This window comes from Montipora foliosa, chromosome 5 (assembly GCF_036669935.1).
Source record: "Montipora foliosa isolate CH-2021 chromosome 5, ASM3666993v2, whole genome shotgun sequence".
NCBI classification, from domain to species: Eukaryota; Metazoa; Cnidaria; class Anthozoa; order Scleractinia; family Acroporidae; genus Montipora; species Montipora foliosa.
This window is the reverse complement of record NC_090873.1, coordinates 26,044,657-26,071,156: the sequence shown is the minus strand read 5'-3', so window position 1 is coordinate 26,071,156 and position 26,500 is coordinate 26,044,657. Positions and strand designations below refer to the sequence as shown.

General features: G+C 37.8%; 1 protein-coding gene across 2 annotated transcripts in view; it reads left to right on the top strand.

The window, feature by feature from the left end:
* The first annotated feature begins 4,253 nt into the window (after nt 1–4,253).
* LOC138003812 (stress-activated protein kinase JNK-like) overlaps nt 4,254–26,500 on the top strand; it is a 22,414-nt gene continuing 167 nt past the window's right edge. The window contains exons 1-14 of one of the 2 annotated variants that reach the window (XM_068850061.1): nt 4,257–4,506; nt 7,000–7,129; nt 8,207–8,265; nt 8,453–8,561; nt 11,272–11,301; nt 14,493–14,540; nt 16,161–16,350; nt 17,163–17,239; nt 17,985–18,081; nt 19,108–19,232; nt 21,039–21,102; nt 22,132–22,242; nt 23,931–24,009; nt 25,076–26,041. In XM_068850061.1, coding sequence (XP_068706162.1) covers nt 4,298–4,506; nt 7,000–7,129; nt 8,207–8,265; nt 8,453–8,561; nt 11,272–11,301; nt 14,493–14,540; nt 16,161–16,350; nt 17,163–17,239; nt 17,985–18,081; nt 19,108–19,232; nt 21,039–21,102; nt 22,132–22,242; nt 23,931–24,009; nt 25,076–25,109 — 1,362 coding nt within the window. In that variant the 5' untranslated portion in view covers nt 4,257–4,297 and the 3' untranslated portion in view covers nt 25,110–26,041. Of the gene's footprint in view, nt 4,507–6,999; nt 7,130–8,206; nt 8,266–8,452; nt 8,562–11,271; nt 11,302–14,492; nt 14,541–16,160; nt 16,351–17,162; nt 17,240–17,984; nt 18,082–19,107; nt 19,233–21,038; nt 21,103–22,131; nt 22,243–23,930; nt 24,010–25,075 lie in introns of both variants that reach the window. The other variant, XM_068850062.1, reaches the window with a different exon arrangement.

Genomic DNA, 26,500 nt, shown 5'->3' with positions numbered 1-26,500 from the left:
GATGCTTTTTAAAGTCTCGGCATTCCTGAGAAAAAGAGTCATTTCAACTGCAGAGTACCCAAACTCACAATTAAAAGTTCTTAGTAAACAAACGTAATATATATGCTGTACAGATTGCATGAAAAGCGAAGACTCCTTTTACAATCCGCCCACTTTTCTAACCCAATTCCTTGTATCATTTATGAAGTAAGCGTTTATTCTTAATTGTCAATTTCTTCCAAGTGAAGTATGATCGTTCATTTTGGACAATGAAAGCTTGATAGTGATCATGGGAAATAAACACATTTCTTTTAAAAGCCAAACCCTAATGTCTGGACTCGCAGGACTCGAACCTGCGAACGTGTGATTAATAACCCACTCACTTAACCAATAGACTACCACATCACTGACTGCGAGGCTATCATTTTTCATTAATTTTTTCTTCCAAAAGTGCCGCTGTAAACGTGTATTAACAGCCGCTAAGAAGCAAGCTTACACAGTGAAAAATGTCGGTTACCAAACTTCAAGAGAAAGCTAACCATTTTAAAGTCAAGCTTTAGACTTAACCATAATTCAGTAATGATTTTTTATATATGCTAATTAATTTTGGTAAATAATCGGCACATTTTTTGGGCAGTTAATCTTTAGTGGTTAAGTGGATAAAAACATTTCCTTCAAAGTGGGTGCTCCGTGTTCAAATCCTGTCCAGGTGCTGCATTTACTTGTTTTTCTTTTTATTTGCAACCACAAGTCCTGGGACAGAGTAATCTAAATGGAGGATTAGACTTCATTTGGAGCAAACTGACAATGAAGGATAACCCTTCATGTGAGGAAGAAATCGTGTTGGTGTCAAGAGCTAGCCCTTCGTTTTCTCGTGCGAAGGCCCCGCCGGCTAAGAGAAACGATGGGATCTGGAACGAGAATGTTTCGAAACAAGACTTCATCAAGTCAGGTCGCTGCTGACCTGTTAGCCAGGCCTTTTGTGCCTATTCTGTTTAATCAGAGGATGATGCATATATGAAGCTTTAAATTCATACCTGGCGATTTCTTCTTGTAAAAGAGGAGTGTTTCTGGTTGTCACCCACGCTGCCTTTTCCTTGTAAATCTGTTTATTCAAAGCGTTGATTTGTTCCTCCATCTGTGCTTTCTTTCTCATAATGTCATCTCTTTTAGATGCAGAAATGACATAATAAGGTGTCTTCCTTGGAGCAGGGAAAAAACATGAATCAATTTTTTGTTATTTCAAGCTGTTTTCCATTGAATTCAGCGTTGTATCTTGCAATCCCTAATCATTCGTAACTCGCAAATGGGAAACATGCTCACAGGCAATTGCAAAAGCAAAGATTGCTTGATCTATGAGCCAATCATAGCGCAATCTCAAAAATGCGGCCGGCACTGGGCGCGGGAAGATGAAATGGCCAATTACCATTCGTTTTGCTAAGAATGACACGCAAAATTTCTTTCGTCGTTTGTTTGTCTAGTTTTCTTTAGGACCAATGAGAGCCATTATTGTATTTTTCGCTCGTTTTCAGTGTTTTTCATCCAAACATCCACTTGGAACAAGCTTTGTTACAAGTTTTTACCCCATAAACCTAGCTAGTTGAGCGTCTTGGTGTGGATGATGGACATGAATCCACTGGTTTGGATGGAGTCTGAGTGTGAAGGGTTTCATTGAGACAGAAAAGTAAAAGAAATAATAAAGGATCACGTTTTTAATTAAAACATCGATCTGATTTCTAATTTAACTTCGCTCTAGCTAAGTCATAGCGTGCTACGGTATTTCGAAATATGTCGCTAAAAGAGTGAATTAAATAAGAGCGTTTCTGTATCAATTTGCGGTCTTGGCCCAGCACAGACTTTGGGAAATTCTGTTTGTCGAAGCCAAGAAAGCATCACTAAACACCATAGTGATAACGAAAACCTAATTTGCTTTTACTTCCAACCCACACATACAGACATCGTCAGTTTAAATTCAAGACCACCCTGTATGGTATTACACGAAAAATAACTCTAGTATCTAAGCAACAAAACAATAACAATAACAATAACAACGATTACGAAAATAAAACCAAACAAACAAGAATCAATAAAAGCAAAACAGAATAAAACAAAATACATGAATAAATAAATAACTAAACACATTAATAATCAAATTATCAATAATCTGTCTGTTGCTCTTGGTATCCGAACGGTAGCTACAAAGTTTATTGCGTTTGGCTGTAGCACATTACAGACAGATTATTGCTTATTTGTTTATTTGTTTATTAACGTGTTTAGTTATTTATTCATTTATTTTTATTTTTTACTTTGTTTTATTTTATTTTACTTTACTTTTATTGTTTGTTTGGTTTTATTTTCATAATCGTTTTTATTGTTCTTGCTCACCCATGACATAAGAAAATTCTTATGAACTTCACTCTCGGTCGGTGACGGTTCAGAGACAATTTTTTTTGAAAACTCGATTTTAAAAGCCAAAGTACCTTTTTCTCTCATCTCGTCGTTGCTTAAATGTACTCCAAGCATTTCCCATCTTTTTCAACGAACAAAGTCAAATCTAAACTTTCGCACGACTCACACCTTTATTGCATCACAAACATCAAAAATTGAATGCGCGCGCACAAATTAACCAATCAGGCAGGGAGGTAGGTGCCATGATGCCGCTCGAAGCAAACAGAACACCCTCGATCCCACGCTCTTTCATTTCCCTCAACTGTCAAGAGATGATCCTGAGAAAAAGTTGACCCACGATTCTTTAGAATGGACACAGCTACTATACTGCTTTCCGTAAAACGGAAACAAAAAATTTAGAGATTTTTATACGTACCGTTTAATGCTATAAATTGGTGTATTGCCTGTTTCCCCACTGCGCATCAGTTTTGCGCTGTCACTTTGCTCAACGTTACCTTAAAACCCGTTTTGCCAAGTCGCACTACAAGAAAATTCAATGTAACAGTCGAAGTGGCATGATCAAATTTGTCACAGGTAAGCCAAGCTGACTGAGTTTATTTCTAGCAAATTCAGATTCGTTCACTACTACTAATCCTTTAATTCGCGAGGCATAATTCATAAGAGGTAATTTTCGTATACCCTAATTTGCTTCGCTGCTTTTACAATCTTTAATGAGGGACCACCCTAATTATGGAAGTCGAGGAAGAAATACCTATTTTCTGCAATTTTCTGCTCACTTTCAGCTAAAGAACCCAAACAGATCAATCTGTGTTAGCTTATTAAAGTACAACTTCGTACAAAACGATATAGGAAGACGGAAAATGGTTGAATTTGTTTGCAAAGCTCAACCAGGGAAGATCGAAGAGATTATCGTTTTGTTCCCGTGGATGTTAAATGCAGTGGACACGCACCATGTCAAAAAGAGCTGACTATACTTGCTAGTTTTCCACGTCGTTTGTCCATTATTACAAGTTATTGTCGTTGACGTTTGGTTTCAAATTCCGGTTTTCGGATTTCTTGTTGTAGATTTCCCCCTTCTCAAAGCCGGAAAAGCGGCATCATGGTCATTAAGCACAAAGGTACTGCAAATGCAGCGTAATCATATTTGACATATTTCTGCAGACGGGAACTCGAAAATACCAGTATACACGGCTGACGGTTATTGGGCTTAACTCCATAAGCCAGTCCTCAATGATGTTTCATCAATTTTTTTCTCCTGACAGAATAGAAATATATGGAATGGAAATAAGAAGTTCGCGAAAGTAGTGCGATAACTGTAAAACTAGCAATATCTGTTATTATATCACTCACATCTTTAAAGTACAGCTGGTGGTAGAAAACTTCAGTTTATAAATTTCCTTAATCTGAAATATTACCATATTTCTTGCTAGATAAAATATCTTGTTCCTTTGCGGATATTGAAAGATTAGTTCTTGATTCCGTTTGTTACACAAAAGTTTCCCGCATCTATATCAAATGATGCTCTCTAATTTAATTCACCCTTCGTGATAGTGTCGGTCAGAAAATGAAAATTCATTTCCGGTTCTTGGGTCGGTGAGTGCTAGGATTAAGTCGTGAGAATTGAAATTGAAAAATGCTTCTATATCTGCTTTACTTCAGTTTCAACGCTTTTGCATAGTTCAGAATCATTTGGGGCATTCTCAACGAAAATGAATTCCTAATAAAAATCAGGAGCTAGTAGATGGGCTCCTGTAAAAATTTTATTTGGAGGTTTTTTCCCTGCTCTAATTGCTTCCGGTCTTATTTGTTTCTAGGACCCAGTGCCCCAGCGATAATTATAAAAGACTTGACGCATGCGTCTTGATACCGTACTTGGCCACATAACAGTATGGCTTCCAGTGTTCGCTAAATGTTTAGGTGTTGTGAATTAATTCCTTGGTTTTGTAGGGCTATAGACAAGGCCGTATTGGGAGAGAAAAGTGATGGTGGATTGAAGAATTTCGTTAATTTATCTGCGGAGATGTTTTATTCGATACAAGTTGGGGACACTGTTTTTACGGTGTTAAAGCGGTACCGCAACTTACAACCCATTGGTTCCGGCGCACAAGGAATGGTTTGGTAAGCGATACACAGATATCTCCGGCTTATTTCTCTCTTGTATAACGTCATGTGGCACTTATCTACTGTCTGTTACCTCGAAACACATTATATTTCGTGAAAATTATGCAAACCTCATTTGTAGAGGCATGAAAAAGGAACAAATTAAAAAAAAAAAACATTGGAGTGTTAAAAATACCTACAGGAAACCAAGGGTTATTAACCCCTTGGTATATGTTATTTATTTTGAAGATTGCCAGGTGAATAATTTATTTTTAAGAATGTTAAATATTTGTTCGCTAACCAAAGTGTCCGGCCTAAATTTTGAAATTGGAGTTTGGACGTTGCGTTTATAATCTTTTATGGCTAGATTTCCAAACCATTTCGTTGCGAGAAAGGTGATTTTGGGGTTTCCCCATGATTAACATATTCCACGTTCTTGTTACGTCCCGAGATTTTCCTTGATCCACATTGGTTAGAACAAAATTTATCGCATTTAACATAAAGCACGAACGTAGCTTTAATATTCGAAAGGTAATTTTTCAAATGGAACCTTTCGTGCACTTCACGATCGATAGAGGGCCTCTGGTTGTTCTATTGTTTTGGAATTTATCAGGTCATATTATTCAATCGTTCGCCGACCTTAACCGTTGTGTTAACGAAAAGAACTTATCATGAAATCCATTATCTGCAATACAACTAAGGTGATATTAAATTTTAAAATCGTAATATACAAGGTCAGATTTCACATGTGGAAAAATAGGATAAAATTAATGTGCACCAATTAAATTTGAAAGGTTTCCCATATTTAGCTGTTAATCTAAGCCTGCACTCAAAGATTGTTTTGTGTGATTTCTGAGCAGCATTTGGTCATGGGCTGAAGTTATCCAACAATTTTAAACTTTTGCCAACATGGCAAAAAACACTAACTTGTGGTAAAAGCAAAGCCCTACTGATTTGGCACTTGACCATTGTTTTACCCACTAAATTTTACGATTTTCTTCTTAAAAGATGTAATGAACTGTTAACAACTGATTTGCATTAATTTGCAAATACAATCACTAACTACTGCTCATGTTCATGTTGCTTAAAATAAATTATAATAAATAATTGTAAAATTAAAGAAGGAAGACCCACTACAGGGTGTTTCTAAAAGGGTTTGTGGAAGTCAAAATAATTATCAAAAACCAGAACCTTTAATAGCTATCTCAAACAATGAATCAATTATAACAGGAGCTCATGACCTAAAAGCATTTTACTCTGGTTCAGAGCTGGGGATTTTTGAGTTTAAAAATTAATTCCTTATTTGGATGTAACATAGCTCGTGCATTTCTGCGTCCAGCTTCGATCTTATTTTTGGCCCTATTTGGTGCATAAAATTGGTGCTGTAAAATCCCCAGCTTTTTTCCAAGGAAAATAGTTGCAAGTTACACGCTTCAAGGTAATGCACTTCTGGTTGTAAATAATGGAGATATCCAGTCTGTGAAAATAAGGGAATCTCCAGTATCCCAAAGTCCTGCTTGAAGAGTACATATCTTCTGTTATATAACATCTTATCAAGTCTTCACTTGCAAGATTGCTGTGATGTAGCTAAGAATAAATTCATCCGGTTGAAGGTTCTAATTAGGTGGTAAGTTCATGCTCTGAGTATCAAAGGGACCTGGTACCTAACAAGATTGTTCCCAGTGTCTCACAACACCTGGCATTCTTCAAGATGTCGAATACAGGGAAAGAGAAGACATGCACAACAGTGCTTAAAACAATGCTTTTATTCCATTTCCAGTATATCAATAAATTCTAGTGATAATTCTGTATACTAGCAGTTATTCAATTTTTTTTTGTTAACGCATCAAATGACTTTTAAACTTTGCCTTGATGGATGGCCATAATTCAGCCGGTGATGACCTCTTTCTCAAGCAACAATTTTCACCAGCAGCCGACACTTGGCGACATCTCTGAGAATGTTTGGGCAATTTCATTTGAACACTGTAGCTGTAGATTAGAAGGACAATAATTTGTACCTTAACTTGGGTTTACCCTTCTCCTCCTAAGTGTGACTGACACATTTAGATTTTACTCTGCTTAACCAAATTTGATCATAGTAGTTTGATCGTAGTTGTCGAGACGAGAACAGCCAAGGAATGTATCAAAATGTAAAACGCACATGCTGGGCAAGCAGAGCTGTTTAATTGCTAGTTAACAGGATATTACAAAAAGGTGCCCTCAGGTGGAATCAAATGCTAGTAGGCATAGCAATGTGGCTAGACCAACTGAATTGACAAATTGACATTAGCCCTTTGCCAGAGTGAATACTACCCACCCATTAATGTACACACCACACTTTCTTTAAAAACTAACTTTCTCAACTATAATGATTATCTGGTGAACATCCTCTTCGGAAGAACCTTGGAAAGTCAAAGGTTAAACACCAGTGCAGAAGACTTTTTTTTAATCAGAAGCACAGTGTAATGTGCAGTGTGTGAAGTGTAATGTATCTTTTTTTGTCTTTGTCAGCTCTGCCTTGGATAATGTCACTGGTGAAAAAGTAGCGATTAAGAAACTGTGCAGACCATTCCAAAATGTAACACATGCCAAGAGAGCCTTCAGGGAATTGGTCCTATTAAAAATGGTCAATCACAAGAATGTAAGTATTGGAAGCTTTTTGAGTTAATTAAAAAAAAAACAACATGAAGAGCTTGTGCTACATTCTTCCTGCTGCTGTATTTTTATACTTTATATTTTTAGAGCATTAATTTATTTATACTGATGTGGTTGTGTGTAAAATTAAGATCTAATAACTAGAATTAAGAACCAAGAAATAAAAACCTAGAATTTGCTTAAGAAAGGAACTACATGTATAATATCACAAAAGGAAACAAAGAGCAATGTTTAAATGAATTAAAATTAAAAAAATTCTGAGTCCATTTCCTTAATTAATTTTTTAATAATCTCCAAAGATGCACTTCCCCTCATCTGGTTGCTAGTCAGTTCAATAGTATAGCACCAAAATAATGAATAGACTTTTTAGCAAAATCAGTTCTTGGTCTCGGTGTATTTTAAAAACACTTTTTGATGCACTTCTGACGAACAAGTTATTCCTCTCAGTAAACTTTGTTGAAGTTTGGGGGCTATTTCATCAAATTCTTTGATTGCTCCATTGATAGCTTTTAGTTTGATGAGGGGGACATAGGGGGGCTGTGAACAGTCTGCAACACCGCAAAAAAATTAATGAACACTGCATCACCTCAAGAAAAGTTGACAAAACACCATCAACGCAACAAATCTTTTTTACATGATTTTAACGTCGTCTACACTTGATGTAATACTGTTACAAAAATACCATAGTTGTAGTCAGGCATGATAAAAAGGATTAAAAAACTTGTTGTCACTGACTAAAGAACTTATGTAAAAAGGACGTTTCGGTCAAAGTACTATGACCTTCTTCTTCTTTGTATTGGTAAGCCATTTTATGCTGAAGAAGGTCATAGTATTTTGACCGAAACATCCTTTTTACATAAGTCTTTTAGTCAGTGACAACAAGTTTAATTCCTAATACTGTTACACCTGGACAATTTTCCACAAAATAAACACATCAAAACGTACGCTTGTCAATGCATGCCTACATATCGATACTGTTAATACCTGTAAATCAGTTTAAAAAATAAAATACATGTATATGTGTAGTTTGATTCAATTTCTTGATGTTTTTCTTGTCTTACAGATTATTGGTCTTCTTAATGTTTTTACCCCTGACAGATCCTTTGAAGAGTTTCAAGACTTGTAAGTAAAGTTCTGCTGCAATTAACATTGTCGTAATTTACACACATATCTTAAAATGAGCAAAATTCACTTGAAAAGCATTTTCAAAGTAATTTTTTAAAGAAAATATGAACATTGCCTTAAATTACATGCAAATGCTTCCATACTTACATGTATAAGTGCTGTTTAATACTGTTCTTTTTTCTAGATATCTGGTGACAGAGTTGATGGATGCCAGCTTAGTTCAAGTGATTCAGATGGATCTGGACCATGAGCGACTTTCTTATTTAATGTACCAAATGTTGTGTGGCGTTAAGGTACAGTACTGTGAATACTTAAAAACAAACCTTAGCTTCTTTATAAAGCTTTTGGAAATGTGTTGTTAACAGTACATACAGTTACAGGTACTTGCTTTCCTTATTCTTTCTTTTCAGTGTTATTAGGCTCCTCCCACTCTTAAATGCATTATTTTTTGTTTTTATTCGTGGTTGATGTACTGTCATGAACAATACATAATAGAATTGCAAGGGGCATGACTCTGTTTTTTTCCAATGGAAAAACAAATTCATGATTACATGTAATAGTTTCTTCATTGAATAAGTGTAACTGAATAATAGAAAAACTGTGAATTGGATCAAAGATACTGTCTTATTATTGTCATTATTGTCCAAGGTACAAGTAAATATGCTTCTCTTGTCAGACATTTTGGTGCCCTTTGGAGCTAGTACATTAGTTTTGATGGGCTGTCATTCATACAAAATTTTGATGAGATCAAACTGAGAACTACATGTACAGTATTTTATATTGAAAGAATGCCAAAAAGAGATTTCATAATCTTGTAAAATGAATATACATGTATAATAGTGGTAATAGAAATGCACTGTGTAAATTGATATTATTTTAAAGTTATTTTAATTTGTGATTGTATCTGATGGATTGTTTGTTTTTGGGAATCAGTTTCAAAGAGAATTTCATGTTACATACAGCTGTAGACCAATTTGGCCAACTCCATGTTGTACCCAATTCAAATTATTTGGGAATACCGTATTTACCCATGTATAAGTTGACCTTTTATGCATGGTCTTAAAAGAAGCTCCAAAAGTTGCCCTCAACTTGTACACGGGTCAAAGATTTAGTCTAAGAGCCAAGTTCCAGCTAAAGAATTTATTCAAAAAACATAAGAATGTTGTCTTAATTGCGCATAACAAACTCAGTGGAAAAGGTTGGCTTTTCATCTTCTAAATGTTGATGATCGATACTCACTAGCACAGAATTAATATGAAATAGACACTGGAAATTGTCGATTACCAAAGGCAGAAAGCTCAAAAAGGCATTTCTGTTTCTTCAAATAAAACATGATTGTTCAACTGCTTTAGTAACCTGGACAATATCTCATGTTTGCGTGCACAAGCATCGTCACTTGCGTTGCCTGAAAGTGCTGGTTTGTAATGGTTGTTTTTTACTCTGTATACAACCCTGGCTGATTCAAATGCTTTCACAAACTTCATAGTGTTTGGTTTATGAGTTTTTTGCTTTGTTTGTCATGTGAGATATTATAAATCAAGGACCAAATGCAATTAAACCTTGCACATTTCGCATCGTTTTTGAAGTCATTTTCAAAGACTGACCCCAGCTTCTGTGATTTTTTGCTTATCCTCTAAAGCCCTTTATCCCTGAACAGCGAAACAGGTTAGTTTGAAGGTTTACATGTTCGATTTTCTGGGAACTTTTTTGAAACTCTTGAAAGGACAAAATGCCTGTATATACATTGTACAACAACTGCTGAAGCACAAAACTATTAAGCGCTTGAGGCCCTGGTTTTTTTGTGTATCCACAGTTCCAGAAATCAAAGAATGCAAGATTAGTATCCCATAAATATGTAACAAAGAAATTAGGAATTGCTTTTTTGCCATCAAAAGTGGGTGGTCGACTTATACACAGGTAAATACGGTAAAACGTTTGTTCCAGGGATCTATATTCATTTTTTATCAAAGTTGTCTGCCGGGCAAGTACACTGTACGACTTATTATATAAATTTTGAGTTGCCCGGGAAAAAAGGAAAATGAGTACAGAAAATGGTCGATAAAATCACTTGATGCTCGAGCATTCGCGTTTTATTTTACAATCTCGTCAGAAATTACGAATTTTGACTCCGGAGTATTATGTTATTTGCACCTTGGGAACCCGATTAACAGTGGTCTATATCTGCCACGACAAAACGCACTTGTGTGCAAGTGTCTTCCTTTTGAATGCTACCAAGATTTCGTGTTTTTCCTGTTCGTAAGCAGCACGTTCTGTTTCTTTTGTTTTCCTTTTTGCCGGAGGTGGCGAATCACCTTGTAACTTAAAAGCCACATTATCAGCTGAGACCACCAGTCGCCCTTTGCTCTTTGCTAAACGACTTACTAACAACCATGCCAGCGGTAAGATACATGAAAATTGAGCCTGCAATCGTTTCATGGAAAATACTGCGTGGTCAAAGATGGCGCTTGACACCTTGAGATTTAAGTGCTGAGGAAAGCTGCATGTTTAAATTCCTTATTTTCTGAAAGTTTCCATTGAACGGAAAGCAATCTGAACAAAAGTACTTTCTGTATTATAACATTTGGTGGCATTCACGAAAAGACATCAATAATTATTAAAACTCCACTCATCCAACGGACGACCTTTGGAGTTTTTATACTCGTCCGGACGGGTTTTAAGTCGTCTGGGACGACCAGATGACTGCAAATTTAAGTGTGAATGCTACATTGTACATTATCATGAAAATGCAATACACAAAGAATCTTAACTCGCAGGAGATTTGAATTGGGTACAACAAATAATATTTTGAATCTGTGTAATCGTTTTGTTGTGGCTTGAGAATGCTGAGTCAGCAATTATTGTTGGCACTGATTCTCTACTTCTGGGCTATAAGATGCCATTTTGCTTTCTGGTGATATTGGCCTTACAAACTGCTAGGAGGTACACTTCTTATTATAACACATTAACACATGTTAACCGTATGGCCTTTTTTCCATCTTACAGCACCTTCATGATGCAGGCATCATTCATAGGGTAAGACCATTCAACTAAAAACTTAAAGGAAAATATTATTGTTTTCAACACGATGCAAAGCCCCAGAATTTAGCTTGTCATTTCTTGTCACTCGTCATTTTGTTCATGCCGTCAAATAAGGGACATTTGAATGGTTTTGTCTGTGTTGTTTTATCATTTGCGTGCGCCTTATTATGCAATCAATATGATTCTTAGTCAATGCAGGAAGAAGCCAAAATACTGGAAAATGTTGTAATAGTGAAAAAAAAAATCCCTTATTGAAAGGTTTAACATAATGTAATTATAATGTGTGTGGACATTATTTGCTTGTTTCTCGTATACAATCATGTACATGTATTGTTCTTCACCCGAATGGGGCTCGTGGAAATACTATGCAACTCAAAAAATATCTGCATGCATTTTATATGTTAAACCATTCAGTAAGGTGTATCAACATGAGGTCCAATAACCCCCCTCTCTAGGGGCAGTGCTCAACTTTCAGGAAAAAACCTACGGGCCAGCTGGCCCCTGTAAGTTTCCAGATTTGGTTGCCAGCTCAAGTATTTTAGTGGTCAAAAAACTTCAGCCCTTTAGGCTTTATACATTTCGACAAATGGCAGGTCTAAAACACAGGTCACATTCCACAGGTCATTGTTTTGCCTTTTTGAATGTAATCCAAAACACTTGGCCAACCGTAGGCCTAAAAACCAACCATAGGCCCAGGGTTAGCCAAATTGAGAGTTAAGGTTACTTTCCAAAAGGTAAAACAATGACCTACAACGAGTGACCTGTGGAATGTGATCTGTGTTTTAGACCCGCCGAAAAGGTAACATGCAAGCGAGGCTGAGCCGAAAATCAGAGCACGTAAAGCGGTCTTGACAGCCAGAGATGGGTAAAAATAGTTGCAAATTTTAAATGTTGGATACTTTGACTTGAAAATAAATAAAAGTTAATAAATGTACATCAATCATAGTAATGCTAACGAACTTGATTGTGACTGAGTCGACTGTTGGCATTTTAAATACACTCTTGATCGTTGGAAAATTTGCTTTTTTTTTTAAATTTGCAAACCCTTCTTTTAAGGTTACTGTATGTATACCAAGTCAGATCGGCAATTTTCTTCAAATTTGGATTTTTCGTTTAAAGTAATGATCGAAATGGGATCTCTAATGTAAAAAAGAAATTATTCAAAAAGATTAAACATTGGCGGAGAAATGGCGGTTTTACGTTTTGGCCGGAAGTAAAAATTACCCATCTGATTGACAGTTTTAGTGTTGTTTTCTCGAATCAATTTTTTCACTCGAAGCGGACACTTTAAAGAGCTAAAACTCACAGGGAATTTGTCCGATTGCCTCCAAATTTTGACAGTGGCTAGGTTAACATATAAACAACAAAAAAGATGTCAGCAAATTTTTTATTTCAAAATATTTTTTCTCTGAGAGCGATTTTTGTATGAACACTTCACATTTTTCAAATACTATTTCGAAAACGTTCTATAACTTTTCACTGTAACTAAGTATGGCAAAACACAGACACGTTTTTTTAGCGCTTTGGGTTAGGAAATGGAGGATTAACAAAATAAAATAGCGAAAGGCAAAATTTGCTTTGACTTGTAGCTTTGAAAAGGTGATTCGGACGCTCGCATTTTGAGGTCTTGAAAACTTCGACAATTCATTTAATTTCAAAATTCTTGATATGGTTTGATAGCCGGCTCTATAGGCTTTAATTTGATGTAGGTATCTACAGTTAAAACTGGAGGTGCGGCATCGCTCGGACGCGAGACACCCCTGAAGGTATAAGGTATCCTTAATGTGCAAACAGACTCGATTTGCACAAAGATATTCACTTAAAAAACTTGTGAGCCTTTGCTCTTATGCTAATGCTAATTAAAGAACACTAGATCTCTGCATTAATTTATTCACTGTGCCTTGAGGATGGTGTCATGATGACGCCGAAATGTCATTTATTAAGTTTGTTATTCGGTCTTTTAAATTTTCGACATTAGTGACAGTGGTACATTTTTTAAAAAAAAGTATGAACATGAATCATTATGAACAACAATTTCATTTCTTTCTCATTACTTCTGAGTAAACATGTGGTGAGGCATACTGGTATGCAGTCATTGCATTTAGCTCGTTTACGTATTTTAAAGTTTTAAAGGCTTTTTCTTTATTCAAAATCCATTATGGACACTTTCCAAATAAAATTAAGAGTTTTTACAAAATCTTGGATGTCACTTCTGGAATGAAGTTAAATGAAAGATGTAGATTTCAAAGGATATGTAAACACCATTTTCAAAGGCTATGTGTGCTAAAGCGTGAAGTGTAGACCACTATTGGACATTCATTGCACTCTTTCGGTGAATGAGAAAATTAAAGTGTATTATAAAAATATCTTAGTGGCCAGTCTCGTGAAAAGTTTGTTGCCAGTGAATAAAATCCAGTCGCATTGGTGACCTCAGTGGTCGTAATGTTGAGCACTGCTGGGGTGTCCTGGTGGGAGGGGGGGGGGGGGCGAGGAGGGATTGCCATTTGCAAAAGAATGAAGCCATTGCCATCTCTAAAAAGCAAAGCAATATTGTTGATCATGTTTAGGGAACATCTTGTTGTCATTGTCAAATTGAATATAAACCATAGGTTTGAAAGAATCATTCTTTAATAATCAAAGACAGTAATCATAATAATATTACTTTAATTTTGGTGAAAAAAGGAGGTGCCTTCTGTTGGAAGTAGCTGATCTTTTTCATCAGCTGTCAGTACTGTACTGAAACCACTGACCATCTGTGCTGGCTCAAAGCACCTATAGATTCCTTGGCTAATTCAGGCTAGGCAATGAGCAAGATTATCATTGAATTGTCTCAAGTTTTTTAATGTTTTTCAGCTGTGAGAGAAATTTCTGAGGCCATTGAAACATTGCTTGAAATCATTAGTGAACAAAATTAATAGTGTTTTTTTTGGTGCTCCATTTTGTGGTGTGAGTGTCGTCAGATTTTAGTCTCTTACCTGTACCATGCCGTGGAATAAGCTTCTACCAAGGGGTAGGGGTTGGGGAGAGGTAATGCTTTGAGTGCGAGCCCCACCGTATACACCGTACGGCTTGCGAGAGAACTTCATCTATGTGTACTTTACCTACATATACATGTACCTTACCCACAAGTTAACCCTGCTATCATCACATAATAATTTTCATTAGGTTGCACTGTATGTTTGCAGGACCTAAAGCCAAGTAATATTGTAGTGAAGTCGGACTGTTCATTAAAGGTATGAATTCCAAGACAAGCACTTATTTTTTTATGACTTAAATTGTTTGCTAAAGGTACATAATAATTATACAGCGGGTACACACCAATATGTTGTAATGACCATTGTCTGCATTGGGATCGCCAACATCTTCATCATCATTGTTGGAAGGCAATCTGAGCTGATGTTATTGTTTACATTTTTGTTTCATTAACATACAAGTTTGCTTACAAAAGACTCCAAAGCCTTTCAGCTTTGATAACAATTCAGTTATTAGCCATCACAAACTGATAAATTCATGGGTGGCAAAGGCGCTAATGGTCCCATATATTCTTTGTATAATTTCAAATGTCCATAGCATCATTGCACTGACAGAGATGATCTGGTATAATCAGGAGATAGCTCATTTTGTAGTTCACTTTCAATATCCAGTACTTCATTTTTGGCTTACTGATTAGACGATAGCCTTGATGGCATAATGAAGCAAAAAAAAAATGTATTATGGAGTAAATGGTCGTTATAACAACTAACACTTTCAACATCATCTTTTTTACTGTCATCATCGTCATGCTTGCTTGCGTCAAGATTTTTTATTACATGTAAGTGTACCTGCAAGGTTGCTGTACCACCTTCTCCCCATAAAAATACTGTGGAAGGACTTCCGTGCAAGTCCACAGTTTGGTAATGAGAGCATTCACACTATTTAAAGTACTACCTTGGGTCCAGTTCTTAAAAGTCCCGAAAAGCCGTTTGTGCAAAAGTTCTGTCAACTGCCTGTTTGGGAAATTTCTTGACATATTTTCAAGGTAACAAAGAGCAAAATGACCGTGGAGTTTGACGACTTAAATCCTCTCCGTTCTTGAGATACAATGTACAAAGGGAATTGTGACACCCGAATATGACCGATAATTAGTCTCGAGACTTTCGAGAAACGGGCCACTGACGAGGTGTTTAGTGTCATTGCGTACTGGTTGTTCAGACTTTTAGTACACTGGAGCCCGTTTCTTGAAAGTCCTAATAACTTTTTGGCTCTGTAAAGCCATTTGTAAAACTGTCAGTTGCCATTTTTAAAAAGCTGGTCTTTTAGTTTGTTTTCTAGATAACAAAAAGCAAAACAATTGCGAAGTTTGAAAGGTTTCCCTGATATGCCTGCTGGCCACATCTTATGTGGGTGTCAATTGGAATGCAGCAGTGTGCTCCCACATTTGTTATGTCGAGCTTGTAGTGAAAGGAATACTTTTAGGTCTACTTCAGTACTTGAAAAAACAAAAAAAAAAACCTGTTGACATGACACGAGTGTTAAAGGGAGTTTTAATTGAGTGTCTCTAACCTCGCATATTTTTCCTTGCTGAGATAAATAATTATTTTATTTACCCATAGCAAGAATATTCTTCCAGTGTCACTTCGAAATTCCAATTATTTTACAGTTCAGCAAACTTTAACAAAACCAGAGGTGTCTTTTGTCCCATGGCCTATTTTGCAGAATAAAATTTAGAGGTAAGGGGCACTTACAGGGTTACACCTCGATGATAAGGCTTAACCAGGAAGAAACAAGGAAATCTTCCTTCAGTTGTCTTGGAAGCCCACCCATGCATAGGTCTTGAGATACTGAATTTGAAAATGTTTCATTTTTGGTAACAGATACTCGACTTTGGCCTTGCGCGCACAGCAGGTGCAGCTTTTATGATGACTCCTTACGTTGTGACACGGTATTACAGAGCACCAGAGGTTATCCTGGGTATGGGCTACAGTGAGAATGTTGATGTTTGGTCGATTGGCTGTATACTTGGCGAGATGATCCGCGGCAGTGTTATGTTTCCTGGCACTGATCGTATCCTTTCTCACAATTTTTAAGCTACCATAACTTTTCAGTTTTCAAATTCAGTCAGTCTGTGAGAAAATTGCTTGGTACATGTAAATCGCAGTGCAGATGGCTCCAGCCATACTACAGCTCAAAGTTGTTGACTGAGGTGAAGGTAGATAGGGGCAGATTTTTAATGATCCGTGATGAGCCTAGGTAAATCAGTAATATACAGGAGGATAATAATAATAATGATAATAATATTATAATAATTTTGGTATATACCACTCTAACTGGATCACTTGTGTATCATGAGTATTTTAGCCGAAACGATATCATTATGGGAAATACCACTGAAAGTAAAGTAAAGTAACCATATTTAAGGTCAGTAACTCGTAACAGTAATTCAACTCAGGACAAACCTGAGGTCGACCGTGCACTCATTTTGCTCCCCCCTCTTTCCATCAGTGCTCCGTTTTAAGGGTATGTAAAGCTCCTTAGGCTACACTGAAAGGAAAGAAGTCGAAACAAGGATGTGAGGTCCGTGAATCGAACTCAGGACCTCTTGCACCAAGGCCGTGCACTAACCGACTGTGCCATCCTTGCTTCTTGCACATTGCCAATCACCTCAAGTTCACCAATCAGAACATGTAAAAATGGCCATTTGATTATGCAGTAGTTCTGTACAATTTTACAAAACGTCTGTAGCTTCCGTTTGTAGCTACTAAGAGATAAATATCTTTTCAAAACAGGGTATAAACCTATTTGCAAAGTGTTGTTCTTTTGAGCCGTGAACTCAATTCGTGATCGCAATGTTCTCTTTCCTTAACCCGTATCTCAAGACATTGATCAATGGAACAAAGTGACTGAGCTTCTTGGTACACCGTCTGAATCGTTCCTCAATCAGCTTCAACCGTCGGTGAGTGATAGATTTAACTGTGTTGTTTCAACCAGATTTAGTTGCCGAAAGTATTTGACAATATTATTCCGCGATCATGCCTTGGATGAGATGATAGATAACCCACGTGGCACGTAGCTCCACGTAGCGCCATGTCATATCCAACAAGCACGAGTGGAATAATTGTTTAATTAAAACGCCCACAAATTATGGATAAATCGTCCCTACTGTATTTTGTAATTTTAAACAAAAAAACAGGTGCGTGCAGTTACTGATATTTGTAGAGCATGGTATATGTATAACAGCTCTTGTTATATACCTAGACTTTCACTCAACGAAACGAGCACTGTGATTGGTTGATTCTTGGTCACGTGCCCGAGGTCAAATTCAAATCTATCCCGACCGGGATAGTTAATTTGCTTTGTTTTAGATGTCCCAGTGTGCAATTTGCGTCCCAGTATGGCGGATTTGTACCATGTGATCACTATCCTGCAAAGGGCCCATTCCGCAGTTGTTGCCCGCATCGGATGTTTTGCTTCCATTGTTGACAGACATTGTATAAACCGCGGACTGTCGCTGAGAAATTTCCAGCCTCATAAATTTTTTTCCCTGTGTCTATTAATAAGAGTTAACCAAATGTGCAATAACGAAGAGGTCTAATTAACAACTTGAAACCACCAGAAATGGAAATGATAAATAAATAAATAAAAATAAAATAAATATATATAAATAAATAAATAAATAAAAAAATCAACAATTTTTTCAGGTAAGAATGTATTGTTCCAGTCGACCGAAGCAGCCGGGGTTCAACTTTGAGGCACTGTTCCCAGATGAATATTTTCCACCGGGAAACAAGCAAAAAGGTAATGGGCTTAAGATACCTTATTATTGTTGGAAATCCTTGGTATTTCTGCAACTTCGAAATCCAGGCAAACTCCATTGGAATTGCTGCAAAATTGGATGTTTGTGTTCGTGAATTAGCCAGCTCGCAGGCGGTAGATGTTGTTGTAGCCACGAAACACGTATCAGACGCCATATTGGAAGCGCGTGGGGTAGATGGGGACCGAGGTCTTTCGCGCCACTTGAAGCCGTCGTTGCCATGGGATTGCATACTGCAATTTACAGTCAAAACACCTCAAACGTTCCCCTTACGAGCGAATTAATAAGTTGATTATTGCAAATTTGATTTCAGGAATCATTTCAATAACCTGGTCGTCGGATGAATAATGCAAAATTCAAATCAAGGCTCAGTTCAAAACTCGAATTTTGATTGGATTATTGCTCGCTTCCGGTGCCAGACTGCCGTGCGAATTTGCCAGGTGTATCAATTTGCATAATCTGCCAAGGTCGTAACAAGCATGATTTGCCTTTCTTTTTAAATTCATTTCTTTGTCCAATTTTTGGAATTCGAAAACATAGTGTCTCAAGTTTTAGGATACTGGTAAGATTACAGAAAGGTAATGTTGCTAGAGTGAAATTACCGTCGTGTGACAGATTATGACAGATTATGCAAATCAGTAAACCCGTGAAATTCTCACGTCGTCCTGGCACCGGAAGCCAGCAATTTTCGAATCAAAATTCGAGTTTTGAACTGAGGCTTGATTTGAATTTTGCATTATTCATCCGACAAGCAGATTATTGAAATGATTACTGAAATCAAATTTGCAATAACGAACTCATTAATTCGCTTGTCAGAGGAACGCTAGAGTTGTTTTAACTGTAAGAACTGCAAACAAGTCGGGCAACTTTTCCTGTTAGAGAACCCATTGCGAGTTGAAGGAGAATTAAGTCTCCTCTGGTTTCTCTATAGATTGCTAGAGACTTTCTCCAACTTGAAATTGTGCTTTAGTTCAAACTGTTCTATTTTGTTTTTGTGTTTTCTTTGCTAGCTGAGGAATGTCGGGATCTTCTTTCCAAAATGTTGGTGGTAGATCGGTCTAAACGGATTTCGGTGATAGAAGCTTTACATCATCCCTACGTACATGTGTGGTACGAGAGAAGTGAAGTGGAGTCTGTGAGTACTAGACGATAATTGTAAAAAAAGAGTTGTTTTCAGTTCGGCCTGGCCCCAGTTGTTCAAACGATGGACAGCGCTATCCGCTGAATAAATCACTATCCAGTGGATAAGTCATTGTGACTGAAACCAATAGGAGATTTCACTGTTTGTAAACAAAACTTTCGTTATTCAAATTTTGCTAACCACAAAACAAAAGAACCCATTGTTTCGACAGCCAATAGATCTCTGTTTGGCCCATTAATGACTATAGGTGACGTAACGGTGAGTATCGCTATAGCTGGACCTTATTCGCTTGTACATGTTGTTTTCCCAATAGGCCTTATTCACGATAGCCGCCATGTTGGTTTTCAAATTGTCATACAAATTAGCCATGTGTTATGCTGGGGGGCAAACATTGGAAAAAAGGCAAATTGCGGAAAATCAGCTCGTCGAAATATTGAAATAACATTTCTGAAAGTACGTTTTAGAATTTAGAATTAAGTACCTTTTATAATAATTTTATATCTTTTGATTGCCTTTGACATTTTGACTTTCTACTTCGTTATCTGCTCATTTTTCACTAAAAAAAACATCGAAGTAACTTGTGTAATCATTCTATTTTACTACTTAGGTGATAAACATTCAATGAACGTGAAACAAATCATCTGTGTGGCTAAGATGTTCGTTATAACTTCTCGAACTTGTGTTGTTTGCCCCCTCAGAAGTGTGTAGTTAATTTGCATGATAATGGGCCATGTTGCATGATAATAGGCCATGTTGGTACCAAAACAATAGAAAACTGTAGCGTAAGTTTTGTATAATAATAGAGTCAAATTCCCAAAAGACATTTTCGCTATTGTTTCCACCAAAATCCCGCCGTGACGTCAGCTGCTATCAACGAATCCATTGGATAGTGATTTATCCGTTGAATACCATTATTCACCTTTTGAAGAACTCGGGCCTGGGTCCCGTTTCTCGAAAGTCCCGAAAACTTTTCGGGCCCGAAAATCCATTTGTGAAACTGCCAACCGCTTGTTTTAGAAAGCCGATCTTTTAACGTGTTTTCAAGGTAACAAAAAGAAAAATGACTGTGAAGTTTGACGACTTAAGTGCTCTCCGTTCTTGAGATACAAAGGGAATTGTGACACCCGAAAATGGCCCGTAAAGTTTCGGGACTTTCGAGAAACGGGCCCCAGGTGATTGTAGCCAGCCAACATACAGGCGCAGGAGAAGATTTGCAAGCTGGGGGAAATAAGAAAAACTTTAGTTTAAAATTTTGCGTCATTACCATGGGTTTATCGTATTTAAATGAACACTCCAAGAAAAAAGTGTACTGTATAACTAGCAATCTGTACAAATTGGAGCCCAAAGTACCAGATAGTCATCTTTGCACAGTTTTGATGGAAAAAGTGAAGTTTTTAAAGAAATGTTGTTTTGCTACCAAATGATTTGCAATGTTACCCCATTATAGAAACAAGGTTCTTCGTGTGAAACTAAAATGGTGATAAGGGTTCACAATATAACTGAACTATGATTGACATACACAATGACCTGAATAAGTAAATTAAAATTAATGTCTTGAGCTGCCGCCTAACGGAATTTGAAAAAAACAATCGTTATGATGATCGCTGGCGGATTTTCGAACCTAATCTCTTAGGTTTTTGGCCGCGTGCCAGAGGTTACCCAAATTTAAGAGCAAAAATCTCCTAAAATCCAATAGAGGTCTGTTTTCTCGCTAGCGGCACAGCTTTGTTGGGATGTGTACTTCCCTTGTTACTGCAGTCGCTCGAACTGAGTCTCAAAAATATCCTTCTTTCCTGTCAGGCTGTTCCCAGCAAATATGACCATTCGGTAGATGAGAAGGACCACACTGTTGAAGAGTGGAAACGTAAGTTGCCATTCCATGTTGTGAGCGTTACTTAAGCAGTAACGAAAGGAAGGCCTTAAAAACTCTTGAAAGGGATTTAAACCCAAGGCATTTGCGATACTGGTGCTGTCCTCTATCAATGATATAGCCTCATCATATCTACACCCTCTACTGGTTTATTACGAACTCACAAACATGACCAGCTCCCAGTTGGCTTGATGGCTCAATTCGTAGAGGACTGCATATCTCAGATGGGCTAGATTCTAGAATACCCAGCCATTAAAATCTGGAACTTAAAAACCTGTTCCCGTAGTCTCGCACTCATCTATTGTTCCGATTACACCGATTTTTATTCTCCGATTCTTCCGATTATACGATTGTTTGCGCTCGAGAAAACACAACCCCTAATAACGAACACAACTCAGAAGACAACAGTAACACTCGATTATTACTCGTTCTAAAAGAGTTGCGCCCGAAGACGAGAGCACTGGCTATACACCCACTGAATTCCTTTTAACTTTCGACTCCGGGAGTGCGGGACTGCGGGCGCAAAAATTGTACACCCCCTGAACCCACTTAGCTTTCGACTACGAGAGTGCGGAACCAACAGATTTATCCGTGAAAAACGTGGCCGGGTATTCTAGAATCGTTCCTTCAGATGTCATGGTTTAAATCCTGTCTTAAGTTGGATTATTCAGGGGTTCCTTTCGTTACTGCTCGAGTATCGTCAAAACTACAATGATCGAAAATTTGTGACTCGCTTCTGTGTGCAGTTCAAGTATGTATTTCATTTATGTAGCCCCATCATATGACCCATTTGACTGTGCGGAGATCTGGGTACAAGAACGGCCTTGTTACGTGAGAGTGCATCTCGCGAAAAGCCCAGTCGTTGTTCATTACTGTATATCCTTTGTTTATTGGCTCAAGGGGGATACGACACGATGAAATTTAGTGCTGGTCATTGGCCAATGAAAGTGCGCATGAGGTCTGTAAGCTGATTTCAAATTTGTGAAGTTGAAACTCCATGTGTGTGTGTGTGTTTCATGCCAGGTACAATTTATCAAGAGGTCCTGTCTTATAACAGTATGAACGAAATTCCATCTCCAGTAGAGGGAAATGGAGAAATCAATCAGTCTTCTTCAAGTTCAAGTATTTCCTCAGGTAGGTTTTATCTTGCTCTCCTACAACACAATTTTTATTATCGCTTAACCTCTTGAACTGTCCTCGAAGATGACGTGGCGTCACGGTAGCCACATTTTCCCTTTTAGACAAAAAAACACGGCGGAAAAACTTGTCTTAAAGGGAATTGAGCTCTTTACTAAGGACGCAAACGTTTTCATTAGTTTTGATGAAATCCAAAAAAAAGCCACGCATCAAGTGAGGAAGAGTCAGTGACATTCAGCAGCGTACGTCCAAGGCTGGATCCTCCGCAGTCAGGTGCGGCACATTGTGGCAAACACATAAAAAACAACTTGAGGGTCAAACAAGAGAAGAAAACCGGTCGTTCCATACCCCTTGCGATAAGTACTACTCTGCATTGTTTATGCCTAAGCACTTGTTCGAGAATGGTTAGTTATTAGTGGCCGTCGAGGGTGACATTTTAGAGCGGTTTTCAATTGAGTGTCGAAAATATTTAGCGATTTGCTTTGGTTTTGTATTACTTCACTCAGTGATTGGTTCAAAGTTCTCGCACCACATTTTCACCCAATCAGAAGTGAAACCAAAGCCAATCGTGGCTCGCGCGTGCACATTTTCCCGCGCTTTGTGTCGGGCTGCGTGTAATTACTTTGACAGTTGATTGGTTTACTGGATTGTCTCCGTCCTCTTTGATTGGACAAAGCAATTACTTTGGTTTTACGACACTTGATTGAAACTCGCTCTAGATTCATGTGACGTCTTCACTTCGTCAGTTTAATTCGAAGTTATGTATATGTCATAAAGTGCCCCACCTGACTGTGGTGGATCCATTCTAGTCACAATCGTACATCCAGTAGCAAACACCGAACTCGTTCGACCCATAAAAGCATTGGCTTCCCTTTTAAATTGTGTAAAAACGAATTGTAGCTACCCAAACTCGGCTTTAAATTTGCACTTACTAAAATACTCAACACGAACAACCAAAACAAAGACCTTTATAACGCTGTAGCCTAAACTTAGATTTATAAAAGGCTCTAAATATTGTACTTGCTTTCAGTTAAGCTCAATCATAGTAAACAAGTAAGTAAACCACAACCCCCCCTTTCTGTTCTAGTTAGTTTCGTTTTTGTTGACGCGTGGACGCGCGGCTGCCTCGTTAAACTCTCTGCTTACGAGCCAGAAGGCCAAGAAGGCCGGCACTTATCTCCGGTTTCATTAGCATGAAGCGACTAGGAGTATTTCTACTCCCCCCTGGATGGGATGCTAGTCTATCGCCTCCTTACTTATACATATTTGAATCAGAAATCAACAGTAAGCCATTTGATCAAATGATAAAAAGTTGATGTTAGTTAAAGGCTTTGGCGTAATTTGGTGTCGAAGTGTTGGAAATGGTTAAAGACAAAATTTTTTGTAACTACCGTCCAGTAGTCATTTTTGATGAATCGTGGGTACCTTAGCAACGGTAGTTCCAGTCTCCCTTGGAGCAAACATCCCGGCAAATTAGCTTGATTTACACCATTTTGAACTGCCACTTCCCAAAACCTACTTGTGTCGGTTAACCAATCAGAATGGTTTATTCTGTTTTCTAAGAATTTAGACTAGAGTAAATGTTAATTTTAACAAGGTAAAACAAAAATAAAAGTAAAAAACGCACCCACCAGGTGGCAAAAACGGGTCAGTTTTCGGTTGTAAGACATGTGTAAACTCTTTAGGGTTAGAAAGTGGCAAAAAGAAAACAAAACGAAAAAAGCGGGACACGCAGGCTGGAACTGGCGGAACTTTAGGCTCAAGGTTAGTGAGATTTTGAAATAAGGACAGTCAAGTTTCTTCAACTCTGCTTTATTTATAGAGGAAAGAACAGAGTTATCCTTGTTGACTTTAACAGCAGTAAACTGGTACATAATCTCGCTTACCTGTGTTCCAAATTTCGTGATAAACTTTAGATTTAATCATAAAATTCGTATAATGACAACTTTAACAAGAGAAACATATAAACCAGTGGGAAAACACGTACCTCGTGCCTCAGTCAGCTATTAAATTTAAATAATTTCGATAAACATTATTTCGCGACCGTTAATAAAAACAAAAGTCATTCGTTGTTGTTCGCTGCTGAGTGGACAATTGTACATCTTCCCAAGTTACAAGAATTTGTGTAACCAACACACATCCAGATTTTTTTTCGTCGTATGCACATGTTGTCTCCTCCACCTTCTTCATTAACTTCATTGATTAACTCCCCCCCCCCCCCCCCCCCACCCTTTCCTGAAAACAAAACACGCCTTTGAGTTCCATGGTATCCAAAGGCTTTCTCCCACGGCTAAGGTAGTTTGAGTCTAGCTGAAGGAGAACTCGCTGACGTTCGAGCTTGTTGCCGTCAACACGACGCAACGAGCCGTGGTCATCTTCCAAGTTCATCTTTCATTTTTCGGAAAGTTGTTGGCAGCAGGGACATAATCCCTCTTTGAGGCAATGACAAAAGGCGAAATCCCCAAGCTCGATTCCACCGCTCACTCGAATTCGGGTATCCTCCCCGAGAAGAGACGGCTAGACGCGTGAGCGATAGATTGTCTGTGAGGTAAATTCAATATTTAATTTATGCAAAGTTAATGATAGATAGAACTTTATTTTCACAGGGTGATGTTTAAACTGAATAGCTTGTGGGGTCGTGCACAAATGAAATCAAATCAAATTAATACATATCAAATCATATTGGTTTTTGAGGAGAGGGGAAAACCGCTGGCTCATTTACCGAAACAGCTGATGGTAATCGAGCCTAAAGGTTCCCTTGAGTTGCCGGGTTTTTCAATTCATTAGGGACGCATTTTACTTACCTTCGTTGTGTTTTGTTTTGCTTTAGACTCCGACAGATGATACGTGGTGACGAGTTTTAAGCCAAGCAATTGGATACAGCAGCGATTCAGTCGTGAACAATTTAGCTGAAATTCTTAAGTTGAGACTACACAGTGTCATGAGACTCCAAACCTACCACTCAATGGTGATCAATTCAAATAGAAATATCAAGGAAATTATTTCAAGGCGAGACTAATAAGACTCAGCGGCTACGTACAAGTATGGCTACGAGAGGAGTTACTAAAAGCGGGCTTCAGTGTTGAGTTATTTTATTGGTGTTTTTTCGGTGTTGAAGTCTGTCGTGTGGTGTTCCTCTCTTCAGCGTATCTTGCGCGGGGTAACAAGATACTGTTGGATTCAATGGACAATTAAGCGAAAGTATCGAAAACCAATAAAACATTAATCCGATTGATCTAAATATACATCATAAACGCGAAAATGTTGACTTGTATTTAACATAGAGTCTTGTGGTTGTCTTCCCCGAGGACGCGCGACGCGTGGAAAACTTGCCCGCTCTCGCGTGTTTCTCGCACGTTTGGTTAGGTAAACGCGACAGTTCTAGGTATGTTTTCAATTGCGACCTTAGTTATTTCCAGTTAGATGGTAACTACGCCCTTGAAGTATGTGATTGTAGAAAGTGTAAGTGTGCTCTGCGTATCAAGCGAAAAGCCCCAAAGAGATTTTCCTCATTAACTGTGGCTGTGCAAAAATAAAGGCAGAGCGAAAAATAGGGGACGAATCGCGAGATGGGATATATTTTAATTTTGAAGCAGCGAGCCTATTTTTTTCATATTATAGCATTAAATTTTTTTTGTTGGTGCAGTGAAGATACTTTATTTCGTATTGCATTTTATCCCAGCTTTCGAGAAAAAAAATTAAAAAGTGAACAAAGCGCCAAAATGGACTAGCGATCACAAACACCTTTCATGGTAGTAGTTGATTTGTGTTTAGCTTGGCTGGTGTGTTCATTTGGAAGAAAACTTCTGCCTCGTCATTTATGTCTTGCTTGTTTGTCTCCTTAACTGGGCTTGAACAGAACTTTTCGCAGACATGCGACTGAAGACTCGCTACAAAAAGAGCGATGGCTTAGAAACTCTTAGATTGGTGTGGATCATTCTATCTACCGAGGCTTATTGCGTGCTCAGTGAAAATTTGTGCAAAAGCAATCAATTTTGTCATATTTTACAGGATAATTAACTTCTTTCGAATACATCTCTTCATTTACCAGGGTTAGCGTTTACTGTCGCCTTCGCTCACAGCGAGAATGTAATATTTCGACAACTTCAGTTCTGACAGCTTAGCGGGACATGCAGTACAGTAAACACCGCATATAAGAACACTTTTTTCAGGTTTAAGGCTGATCGTGTTCTTATTTGAGGGGTGCTTCGTGAGAAATTAGCCTGAAAGTGTTCTTAAAATGTTCTTAAAATTG